General features: G+C 37.3%; 1 protein-coding gene across 2 annotated transcripts in view; it reads left to right on the top strand.

The window, feature by feature from the left end:
* Window positions 1–13,275, top strand: part of SEMA5A (semaphorin 5A) — a 310,103-nt gene that overhangs the window by 265,951 nt on the left and 30,877 nt on the right. For both annotated transcript variants that reach the window (XM_054284906.1, XM_054284907.1), the window contains exon 18: window positions 12,590–12,815. In XM_054284906.1, the coding sequence (XP_054140881.1) occupies window positions 12,590–12,815 (226 nt within the window). The remainder of the gene's footprint in view (window positions 1–12,589; window positions 12,816–13,275) is intronic.

The raw sequence follows: 13,275 nt of genomic DNA, 5'->3' as shown, positions 1-13,275 counted from the left end.
ACTGGAGAAATCAGTTTATTTTATTTTATTACCAGTCAAATCAGGGTAAGGTAATCAGATTTCAAACCGAATCATAAAAGAACCTTTCCCCCACTTCTCCCTTGTTTCCAGGCTAAACTTCATGGGTATGGAGGCTGAGGTTCATCACACATCACCTCTACTGCTTCTTCCTCCACAAGGGTAAAAGTCCTCAGTCCTCCCCTTCTCCTACAGGGGGTCTCTCCCATATGAGACAGTTCTTCATTAACTTAGTCAGCTTGGATCCTTTTCACAAGCTGCAGCTCTTCAAGCACTGCTCCACCGTGAGTCCCTTCCAGAGAGTGCAATCCTTCAGGAATAGATTGCTCCAGCAGCATAATTGTTATCAAACTTGCCTTGAAAGTTTTATTTGGTAGGCCAGAATGTTTATAAATAGCCAGACATTTCAAATTTAAAATCACAGTGTGAATACAAAATACTTACACAGAACAAATGGCCATTTTTAGGAAAATAGTAATGCTAACACTTTTATTTTCCAGCTGTTAATGTCATTGTCCTGAAAATGACAACGAGTTGATGGTATGCTTACAGACCTGTTAAAATCAAGCCTTATTAATCAAGGATTATTAAGTCTACTGTGTAAATTCAGGGCACCCATCCTAAACTTGAGCTAAAATTCCATCACATGAGTTTCAGTTGTATATTCCAGTCATGGTCCCATAGTTACAGGCAGTAAGTCCTCTCCACATTGCTGGGAATATTAGAAATACAACATAATGTATTTCCCATTCCTCTTTTCCAATAAGTTAATGTGGGTTTGTTTACATATTGCTTTGATAAGCAAGCACAGCATTTCTAACTACCCAATGGCAGTCTGCAGCCTCAGCATCTGGGAGGCATGTGCCACAGTTAAATTTTCCAATCTTTGGCATGTAACTCAACTCTTGTAGCTTTTAGCTATTTATGCTCTTTTTCTGGTATGTTGAAGAGAAAAATTTTAGTAGATGTCATATTCACTGACAAATTGAGGGTTTTTTTCTTCCCAATTTGATCACTGCAGTGTGAATCAATCCTTTCTCATCTCCTTTTTTTCTTACTCTTATAAATGAGTTTATGTACCTGTTATGTCAAGAAATGGGGCAGAGCTGGCATGCAGAAATTTGATTTGCAACAAGACTTGAGATGAGCATAGCTGTGTATAAAGAGAAGCTAAGGGTCCTGTGTGTACATTAAGTAGCAAAGTCCTTCTTTAGGAGCTTTCATGAGTATTGCACTAAGAAAATATATATTGCTATATCTCCAACTTGTTAAGACTCATAAAATGCTCCATTTGAACTGTGCTTTGATTTAATTTGTTCAGGAAACCAGACTCTGTTCCTGGTCAGTTTATTTTCATTACCACAGTATTTTCTTTCGTATGATTTTTTTTACAGTCTATAATCTCCTCCTTTTGTTTTCTTCATTAACTTTCTGGCTTCAATGTCTTTAGCAGTGCTACCTTGCCCCTATACACTGCTTAGCCTTTCTGCTGAGACGTCAAACAAGGTGTAAAATGAAAGAGCTTTAATCCTAAGGAATTTCCCTAGAGCAGCAGAGCACGGTGTTCAGAAATCCTGAGCTGAAACACACAGGCCATTGTCAATTAAAACCTGATCTGGTTTACGCCGGGGTCATGCCACCTACAGAACAGCTCCTATTTGAGGAGGTACAAAGGAAGCCCATGGTTATTTTTGCTGTATCTTCCTCATACTGGAAACAGAGCATAATATGAAGTCAGCATATAAGTAGTGCTTTTTTTTCCCCCCAGAAACATCTGTCTTACCAGGAATTGGCTGAAGATCAAAAAGTGTTTTCTTTGCAGACACAGAACTTAAAAAAAATGTAGACAAATTAAAAGCTTTGTAAATAAACTTTATATAAAACAAAGAGCACTAAAATGTCTAAAAATAAAGAGCGTTGTATGAGAGAAATTGATTTATAGGGAGGTTTTTCGATTGGCACAAATTAAATTGAAAATGTGAAACAGGAGGTTCAGTTCTGATGTGATTCTGACAAATGACAGGCACCATTGGTGGATGTAAAGGCAGGATGCAGATTTGCCTAAACAGAGCCATGTGTTGCTTCTGGGAAGCTATAGGGGGTGTGAACTTCTGGGTGAAAGTTGTAGTGGAGATACATCAGAGGCCATGTGAGACCCATATGCCTTCAGAAAAATTTGGAAGCTAGGTGAGATAACCCACAGCATTTGAAATGGAGCCATACATTTGGGAAATTGAATCCTGTGTTAAATGTACATGATTTAATTAAAAGAAATTAATACCCACTCATGAGAAAATTACAGACAATTGTATATTTATAATTGTCTGTGCAGTTTCACTTACTCAGCATGTTAAGCACAAACGTGAAAGTTTGTAGGTAATTTGAATTTATATTTATTAACACAACTAGAGGCATAGTTTTCAAATATCTGTTTCTTTGTTTCTGCTTTTCAACCAGCAACTTGTAAAATTTTAAACTACTCTTTTGATTGTCCCTTTACTTTTTGTGGTATATTTTTTTCCCCACATGTCCAGGGGCTCTAACACATGAGTTAAACTGATGCTTGCTACAGCAATTTAAGTAGCTCAGGTGTCCCCCTTTACTAAAGGTCATGTTTTCCCATAGCAGAGTTGGCAGAAACAAATATGTTGGCTTTTTGGTTGCAGTGCTTCCTTGTCCAAGTGATTACAAGCTATAACTGAAGATGATTTTGTGTTTATCTTCTTGACTGTAGCAGCAGTGACTGAGGTGTGGGCACACAGTCACATCTGTCAGCTCAGCTGTAACTTCTGCCCTGGGGAAAGGCAGATGTTTATGCTATGATAACGTATTAAATTGTGCTTAAGTGCATTTTTTTGGTTCAGTTTACTTCCACAGGCCTTGGTCAAGGCCTGAAAAAGATGTTGCTAGCACATTTAACCTACCTTGTATATCTATTTGCCATTGGTGGTGTCTCTCAACATTGCTTTAAACGAATTTGGAGAATGGGAGATGTGTTTGTTTCTCTCCTTTCACTCATACACAGAGGAATAGCCTTTGAGCTGTGAAGATATGGATTTTTATATGCACATTAACTTTCCATCTTTGAATTTCCTCTGAGTAGATGGAACTTTCTGGTATTTGTCAGTTTTGAAGATGAGATAAAAACCATCTGGGGCTGGATGGATCTGGCAGCTGAATATTTGGTAACATCCACTGGGCTTCCAAATCCATACTCAGATCCCTTACTAAGTGACTTCATGTTCAGAAGTGCAGATCACTGCCTTTCTGCTACCTCATCAGAAAGTGCAATGATCAAAATCTCTGAATCCGTGTCTTTGTGTGTCTAAATCAATTTCCAATGGGTTTAAATACTTCCACAGTTGAACACATCTCTGCAAGCAGTTCTGCTTTTTACTGCAGCTCCTAGGTTTGGACTGGCAACTCTGAATTGAAGTTCATGGCTCCTCATCTGTTCACTTTCTACCATTTCCATCACTTACACATTTGTTATTTAGGAACTGCTCTAACATTTTAAGTGCTGTCTCAGAAGTGACATTATTGAATTTTTCCCTCCAGTGATTGATTTATCATTTAAGTTTTCCTTTACGTGAAAAATACAGTAAGAATACTACAATAATCAGCTTTTCAGAGCAAAACCAGGCTTCAGCTCTTCCCAAAATTAGTTTTCTCAAATTTTACTTCTAGTTTTTTATAAAACACAATTTATTAATCTTTATAACTAATGTGGGAAAACCCAAAAAAAAAACAAGTAAAAGAGCTGTAATTGAATGTTTGTTGTCTAAATGATTGCATAAGCAGCTAATACTTTTACACTATCAGGTCAGTTTTGATGTACCAGTGATTAATAGCTGCATTTTTTCCTTCAGATTTTGATCCTAAATTGTGATCATTCAGCTGAACCTAAAAGATTGTCTCATTGTAGAAAGTAAGATCAATGATGAACTGTAGGCTGGTAAAAGCATTACTTTTAATATAAGGCTGCACTGATTATATAATGAATGATTGAGGATAAATTAATAAGTATCTGAAAGAGTGATCTCTGGATAGATATAAAATAATAATGACTGTTCTAATCTTCTGCATTACTTGGCAGCAGGCTTTTCACACAGTTGATTTTTCAGGTTTAAATATTATGGAGGTAAACGTGTCCTTAGTATGTACATTTCAAGAACTACCTTAAGGCTGTGCCTAATTTGAAACTGCCTTGTTAAAGAAAGGAGCCATTTTGCCACATTGACAAATATTGAAACTAGCATTGGGTGAATGTAAGCATCAGATACCTAAGAATCAAACTTTTTGCCAGTCACAAAGTAGCCAAGTAACTCTGGTGTTGCCTGTGGAACTTCCACTTTTGGTGTTCAAAAATGTGTTGTTAGGGATCTCCTTTTACAGCAAGAACATAGCTCTTTTTGTCTTTCTAGAAACCTGTGTGAAGGAAAACACAAAATGAAGGTAATTTATTAGTGATAACAGATTTGCAGTGATTATGAAGCAGCACTCTCTAAAACTGATGAGTTGATAGCCTTTTTATGTCTTTTTGACTATTGGATTAGCTCCTAAAAGGCTTAGTCTCAGTTAATAAATACTTGGATAGCCATGATTTCCAGCAGTTTAAAAAAATATATTTTTAGTTAATAATAACTGTTTCAGCAATTTAGAAGATTTTGTCAGGAATTATAGAGCCTACATTAAAAATGTTAAGCTTCTCAGTAAGAGTATTTTGAAACTAATTGCAAACAATTGAGTTATTATAGCAAAAGAAATCACCCATTTTCCATCTGAATTAATCCTCCTTCCTTTGAGTTTGCATTTATAATGAATGAAGCCACATGCACAGATTGTTAGCATGGCCCAGCTGAGCAGTAACTCCTTGAGCTGCAGGAACTCACTTTTTCCCCATGCATTGATCATACCTCCCAAAATGGAGTTTTGAACTACTCCTTTTCCCCACTTCTGAAGTACTGAGTGATCAGGGAAGCTACATCTCTTTTCCTGGTCTTTTCAAATGGCACATTCCCAATTTGAAAGATAAAATTGAATTCTCTCTCTTTATAATTAAATTTATAAAGATGTATTTCAAGGCTACTCTTTATGTGCTGATTTTAAAAGCTGATTTTAAAAGCTGAAAAAATCAATTTTGATTCACTTACAAGTAACACATCACTTACCTTTAATGATATTTATATTTCACCATCTACTTCTCATGATGCTGCTCAGATTTTGGTCCCGGATTTCCTACTGCAGTTGAGGCCTTCACTATGTGACAATATAGAAATCACTTTTCAGTCAGTTTTGGTAGATCCTACAGCCTTGATTATTTATGGTCCTGTGTGTTCTGCTTTCATCCAGTCAGTAATATCTAATACCTCTTTTCTTTCCACCAGTCTAAATGGCAACACTCAGGACAAAAATAATTGAATCCTTAGTCCTCTGACAGGCCCTTTTGGCTTTCTGAAATTTTTCTGGGTTCAAGTGGTGACATCCCCAGCTTCTCATCCCCCACTTTTGGTGGTTCCCACCTCACAGTGGGGCTGCTAGAACTAGAGACATGTTTATTATATGCCAGATTGTAACACTGCATACAAAACCACAGACAAGGTGGAACTTACAATAAGATTCCTGAACTGGAGAAAATGACCCCTGGACACCAATCTCCTAAGCAGCAACTTACCTGCAAAACAGTAATTTTCAGTAGTAGCAATTTCCTTCAGAAAAGTTTGATGAGTTTGACATAAAATGTAGCTTTTGAGTGGGGAGTTACACAAATGTCTGGTAGAAAAAGGAAAGTGGTGGCTTTGTTCAGTCCAAAAACTGATGGTTTATGAAGAGGTGATGAAAGTAAGAACTTCCCTTATCAAAGTAAAATTAGTGATATTGAATACAGGAAGGATTTGAGTCCTGAGCTGTCCTAATCCCCTGACCTGCCCACAGGGCCTTGAACTCCTCCAGGGAAAAGGGATCCAAATTCAGCCTTTAATTCCTTTTAAATTGCCCTTCACACCAATGGGGATTTTTCCAATTCTTTTCTTTAAAATACACAAAATTGAAACAAAAAGTTGTGTGCAGTCAGTATTTGCAGCCAAAACCCACATCTTTTTGGTTCAGAAGAAACTTATTTTCCTCCCTCTATCCATCAAAATATTTTTAAAATCCATTCTAGACACAGCGTCCTAGCCTTACTCCACATTGCTGCAGGATTGCATCTGCAGTGAGCAATAGTTTCTGCAATCCTGGTTCCATTGGAATCAGGAGAACTCCTCCTATGGATGTCAACTGAAGCTAAAACACTGCCTACAAACTAGGATGTCTAAGTGGGGTTAAAACACAATGGGGATCTCAGAAATTCTTTCAGAGTTTGTTTTCCAAGTGTAGCGGTGAAATTTACAGGGTAGAAGATGTTTTGTTTAATGGATTGAAATTAATGGAGTTTGAGTGTTCTTTTATGTCATGCTTTTAGAGTAGTATTGTGGCAGCACAATTACACTCAACTAAGGTATATCTACTGGTATTTGGTTGAAGAACCTGGCTTTTTGAACTGTGGAATAAAAAGAAATATGATCAGGGACTTGTCTTTTGTTTGTTTTAGTTTAAAAATGCCTCTTTAAATAGACAAGACTTTACACTTCTGCAGTAAAAACAAATGAACCATTTCTTTTTTAAAGTTCAGTTAGTGATTTTTTGTGTTTTTTAACCACGGGAAGATAAATTTTATCTATCTTTTGGTTCTTGGGGAGAGAGAGAGTGTGTTAGTTCTTCAGGGAACTTATATTTTGATATGTAAACAAGGCCCCCTCTACGTGGGTGCTGTTTTTCTCTGGAGTTTTGTAGCCCTGTTGCAGTTGGTTTGGCCTTTGTTTTGCCTGCATGTGAGAGCTATCCTTTCTTTTAACTATGTATTGCTGTGGCAAATTCAGGGGCTGAGAGATGGCTGAGAGACTGAGGTTCTCATATCCTGCAGCCCTGTCTTGTCTCCGGTGACAGACATTCTACACCATTTGATTTATGGATCAGCAGCACTCTTTTCTACCAGTGTCTTAATACCTGAAGAATTATTTTGGGCTAGTAAAATAGAATTTTAGTGTGCTGGAACAAAAAGCAAAAATTTCTAAGTATTTTTTAACCAATGGATTGTTTGGTGTTTCGAAAAATATTTCAGAACTAATACAATATATTGAAATAAAATCATAAAAGATACCTCTTGGACTGAAAATATTTAAATACACTGTCAGTGTTGATTTAGGTGCTTTATCTGTCACACTAACAGGTGAGAAAGAAAAACAGACATGAGTGCTACAGAAGTGCATTCCACACAGACATACTATATGCATCAAAGAAATAAGAGCTTGTTAGGAGAAATCCCTCCATAATGTAAACATATAAATGGGAATAGAATGCTCCATCTGAGTTCTGGTTGTAATGAAAAAAAATGTACTTCAAATGTAGATAATATTTTTTGCCTAGTTTTTTAAGGAGATATCAGAGTATCATGCTTTTTGGTTAATTAAAATCAACCTTAAACTAGGAGTAAAAGTCTCAGAGATTCTCAAAATGTTTAGGAATTTGACTGAAGTAGCTATGCAGAGGCTAAAAAATAAGTAGTCAATTCCATGTCCTCCAGGAGAAAACAGTGAGTTTTGTTGTTTTGTTCAGTCTTATTTAACAACAGTCTCCTCTAATTTGAAATTGCATTTTACTTGTCCTTTTCTAAAATAATATAACCAAATAATTCTAAATAAATCTTGGTAGAAAACACGATACTAATATTCTTTTTCCATTTCGCAGAAATACTAGGGAATACTATTTAAGGACAGAAGCAAGGTAGCTTCTTAATAGCATAATCATTATCTATGATTCCAAATATATTATGATTTCAAATAATCATATTAATTTACGATGCCTTTTCTCATATTACCACCAGTATTCTTCATGATCATTTTTTATTTAAATATATTGTCAAACCATGACAATAATTTTCACAGACATGTATTTTGTGAGGTATGTATTTATTTGCATATTTTTTGTAAAATTTCCAGTGATCTCCTAAAACCTGCAATATTGAGTTGTGCCCTAAAATTTAGTCTTGCAACTCTTACTGCATCTTTACCGGGTATAGCCAGGCCTAAGTTCAACTGTCTTCACTGGCTAAATCCAATCTAAACTACAAGCCACAATATGGTGAATTAGACCACAAGTTTTAGAACAACTTGCAAAGAGAACTTTGAGAATGTGGTTAAGCTTCAACTATTGCAATGATATTTTTGGAGTCTGTAAAAGGTCTCAAGTAATTATTGCTCTGAGTCCACAAGTGTACCCTAAGGACTAATGTGCATAATCCATCACTTGAGCCCCTGAAGTATTTCTCTGAGTACCTAGAGAATCCCCCAGGAGAGCTTGACCCCATCTCTCCCTTCAGTCCATGTGGAATGTCAGAGGTGGAGTTGAGCAGCTGCTGTCTCAGTTACTCTCAGCAGCGCTATTGAAGCAGAGTTCCTCACTCCTTTTCTAGCTCTTACTACTGAGATGAGACCTCAGTGTTTCATCTGAGACTTTTTTTCATCTGAGACTTACATGTGGTTACTTGATTAATGTGCCCATGATTCTAGCTGGTAAAATTGCTTTGGAGAGGGCCATATTCTTGAAATCCCTCTTAGGTAAATCATTCAAGCATTGGACAAGGTGATAAGAGGAGGATAAACCAAGCAGAGGTATCAGTTTCCATATTCCCTCTCTTCCCTCTCAAATCTTTCCTGTTAGACTATGTCTTGATGCTAGCAGCACTTAATATATCCATGTATAATCTGAACTATGACTTTTCTCTCCCTCTTCCCTCACTTGCACATCTGAGGCAATTCAGAGCAAGTTCATTGCTCTGTTTTTAGCAGAGTTCTCAGCATCAGATCACATCGATGCTCTCAACGAGCACCGCGTGGTTTTTGATTGCTCCGTGGCAGACGTGGTAGTCAGCAGAGCAGTGCAGCACTCGCTGTCTGTGAGAGAAGCCAGGGGGCTCGGCCAGGATATTATTAGTGCCAGAACTCCAAGGAGTCTTCCATTCTGGCAATAGTCCTCTGAATTTTCTCTTGGAGAGATTATTTACTGCTGCAAACATTCTCCAGTTAAAGTACATGTACTTTTGTTTGCCCAGCTTTCTGAGCCTTTCATGGTTATTATCCAGTGGTTGAATAGATAAGCATGACAGCACTCAAACTTTCATATAAGCTGTGCAGCAAGCAAGAGGAAAGGAAAAACTAATAAGTAGTCTTCACAGGCACTCTTCAGGAACATCTTTCTTTCTATGCTGGTAACAGCATAGGAACATATGCTCTCTGTCAGGGTGTATGAAGGGACTACACATCCTGAAGCATACTGAGCACTGGCAGTCTGTCTTTCTAGGAGCAAGGGAGCTGATGTGTTCATCTCAGAAGTGTGTTAGCAAAGCAACATTCAATACATTGCCACTAAATTAACTCCTTCCTCTACTAGCTATATTTATTTGACAAAGGGTCCATTACATACCTCACATATTCTGTTTTACATGACCCTTACCTTTCTATGCCATGCCTAATAGAGAAAGCCCTCATATTTCTAGCAGCTTTTGGTTTCGACTGAAAAATATCAGTACAAAAATCAATAACAAATGAAGAGCTGAGATTTTTAGACTATTGTGACTATATTGAAATAAACAGGCTAGTAGCTACTAAACTGGTTGATTTTTTCCTGCTTACTTAGTAATAAAGAAGAGTTTGGGATTCAAGATGTTTGAAAGTAATACAGCACATCTCCTCTTCCAAGACATTTACCTTTGCAACAGAAAATAATTTGATTCAGAAAACTGAAATATGTGACAAATGTTAAATGGATTAAAAGCTGGTTCATTGACAAATTGAAAAATGTGCTGTCAATGGGCAGATATAAATTACTGTGTCTAGTAGAGTCTGCCTGAAATCAGTTCTTGGGTCAATAGCACTTAACATTTTTATCAACAGTCTAGACAGTGATTTAAGGCATTTTCAGTAAAGCTTGAGCAGGACAGAGATTGGTGAGATAGTAAATAATATGTTAGATAATTACAGAAGCTAATAAAACATATTTTAATATTGCCAAATACTACCAGCCTCTTGTGTTGGATAAAAATCTATAGGTAGTTGTTAAGCTGTGATTTAGAAAAGGACAGGTTATTAAAGATAATTGAGTCTACTTCGACTCTTTGTACAATCTTGTGGAAGGAAAAAGCACTAATGCAATAATGTGCATATTAAAGTCAGACTGTCAGGAGAATGGGGTGATGATTGCTTTTGCATGCTGCATTGATAAGATGGCTTCTAGAATGCCAAGTCCATTTTCGGTGTCCAGTCTTAAGGAAAATGAGGAAATAGGACAAATAGAAGACATTGGGGTGCACAGGACCTGGAAATCAGGTTTTAAATCCTGTGTAGGTTTAACAAGCTGAGCTTAGTTTATGATTATATATGGTATTTGGGCATGAAATTTTTTTTGTAGGTTTGGGACAAGAAACACTCTCAGCATCATTGATAAAGGCACAGCAAAATTCAGTGACTGGAAAATTAAATTAAGGGGAAAATGCAGCCTCATATTAACTTGCAATTTGTTAGCTTTGCAGATGGCTAAATAGCAGAACAGCTGATCCAGGGAAGTGGTAGACTCATCATTGCTAGACATCTTAGACATCATAAAAATAAAAAGAAAATAAAGGAGAGGGAAAGGCAGATTTAATGATTTCTTTATTTACAGTTCATGTGCTGCAAGGAGGATAGTCATACATGTTCTGTCCTAAGTCTAAGACATATCTGATTTAAAGAGTTGAGTCCTGAGGAGGCATTGAGAAATTACTTTCCCTTTTGAACCTGGGAGCAAATAATTTGGTTGTTCTTTGCTGTCTTCTGAACCAGAAACCTGACAGGCTGACACTCAGATCCCAGAAAGGTTGATCATCTTCCCTGAATGGGAGTGCCTGAGTATGACTTGTGAGTATGACTTGACACACCATAGAAGTGATTAAAAGGTTTTAAGGTAGGGAAGGACTTTGCACAGCCCTCAGGAGGGAGCAAGAGTAGTCCAGCTGAAGCCTTTGGTCTGAGCTCTTTATATATGAAGTAACACAAAACTGTGGAAACACAAGGTTATCACAAATCCCTGTGGCGTCAGAACTTGAGAATCCTGAACATAATGGTTCAGGGTTCTCCGGTGTATAGCTGTGTTAGTGGGACAGGGATTTCTGAGGATTTTTTTTTCCCACTCTGACAGATAGAAAAATTAGAAAGGCTCTCAGACAATAAGCTTCTTTTAGATTTGAAATAGCAACACAGGCTTTAAATTAAAATACGGGTTGAAAGTGATTGGTCTAAACCTAGTTGAGTATGTTCATAAGTTGCACTATCTGTGAGAAGAGGTAGTGGACTGAGGGAAATGCGAGATAAAAAGGACATTATCGCCATGGGAAAGAGAGGATTAGGTAATCTATTGCTTGTTGGAGCATGTTGGTATCAACTGAGGTAGAGATTATGGAAGAAGGAGGTTGTACTATATGATAAATCCATTATTTCTATTGTTTCCTTAATTTTTAGTATTTAGTGAAATTACAAATTTTAGTAGCCTGCTTTTCAGAAGGAGCTCTCTTTCTTAAAGGCAAGAGGTAGAGAGAAAATTTAAAAGTTTTGCCACTGATGCCTATTTTTTTTTCATCTTTAATAATTTGTCAGTGTGAATTCATTCTGATATTCAATGCTTATTTAATTTCATCCAAAATTTTACACAGAATTTGCATCAGACGAAGTATATTTTGTTCTGGAAAATGAATAGGCAGGACCTACAGACCATGATGATACTTATCAGAAGATGTAGAGTGTGGGGCTTGAGGATACTGACAAGTCTGCATTTGTGAGAATACTAGCAATTCTGCATTTTTTTCTTAAATGTCATCTGTTCCGTTTAGTGTGTATCACTCCACAGGGAATTTGCTTCTGAAGATAGGTTTAGCAATTCTGGAGCTATGAGTAACACACACCTCAGTGAGCCAGAATCTGTAATATAAAACAAATTTTATCTGTTGTCCCTTTTGAAGTATGTAAGCAATATATAAAATGGACAGTGGTTTGCTTTTTCATATGCCACTAGATGTTACCAAGGAATTATTTGCTGGTTTGTGACGTGTACTTGCAGTTTATTAGAATTCTTCTTAATTAAAAGCTTTGGCATATTTAGCTTCACCTTACTTGGGGCTATTAATTTATAAAGGATATGCTTGATTATGGTACTTAGAGTGTTTGATTTACTGTTTTTATGGATGTGATAGATCTAATTTGTACTTGATATATAATTTGATATATTATTGCTTTTAGCAGTGTGGTACTGCGCTTGCATAGAAGCTGGAAACAACACTTTCAGCTTGAGACGGGTATTAAAAGTTCATTGGTGATCAGTGCTATTAGAAATGTTGAAAAAATATCTGAGAATGTTTTTAAAAGGGTTATCTTTTTGTCTGAGTGTTTCTTGTGTGTTTTTAAGGTCATACTTGACGATTGTGTTTATGATGACCTTTTTCTTTCAGGAATATCAGCCTTGCAACACCAACGCCTGCCCAGAGTTAAAAAAGACAACTCCCTGGACGCCCTGGACGCCGGTGAACATCTCAGACAACGGCGGTCACTACGAGCAGCGTTTCCGATACACCTGCAAGGCACGCCTGCCCGACCCCAACCTGCTGGAGGTGGGGCGGCAGCGCATCGAGATGCGCTACTGCTCCAGCGACGGCACCAGCGGCTGCTCCACAGACGGTGAGAGAGCCAGGCGGGCTCACCCTGCCCCCTGCTAGGACATGCCTGCAGTTCCATTTTCAGCTCAGAGCAGAGGTTCCTGCTTGCTGGTGTTGTGTGTGACAGAACTGATAATGAAAAGGAGGCCATAGTGATCCCAGTAGGGAGCGTAGCCTGTATTTCTTCTGGATGTAGCGTCGTCATTCAGCCTAAGCAAGTGTCTTTCATCACCAGTTATGAGATTTGTCAGGTTAATTTAATTCTCTTCTCAGTAATCCTGATCTTGTAAGATTCTATTACCCCTTATACTCCCCTGAGCTTTTAGTAGGGGTGAATTTGTGCAACATTAACAAATTTCCAAAGTATGGAATATTCTAAGAAAAACTTCTGCTCAGTAGTTTGAAAGTAACAACTGTAAGATTCATACAGGTGTTTAAATAAATAAGGAGTTTATGAACTGGATAATTTCTCTTATAAAAGT

This window comes from Melozone crissalis, unplaced genomic scaffold, assembly GCF_028551555.1.
Source record: "Melozone crissalis strain CALT ecotype California unplaced genomic scaffold, PUWL_Pcris_2 ptg000042l_1, whole genome shotgun sequence".
NCBI lineage: Eukaryota > Metazoa > Chordata > Aves > Passeriformes > Passerellidae > Melozone > Melozone crissalis.
The sequence above is the reverse complement of the archived record's forward strand: the minus strand, read 5'-3'. Positions and strand labels throughout refer to the sequence as shown.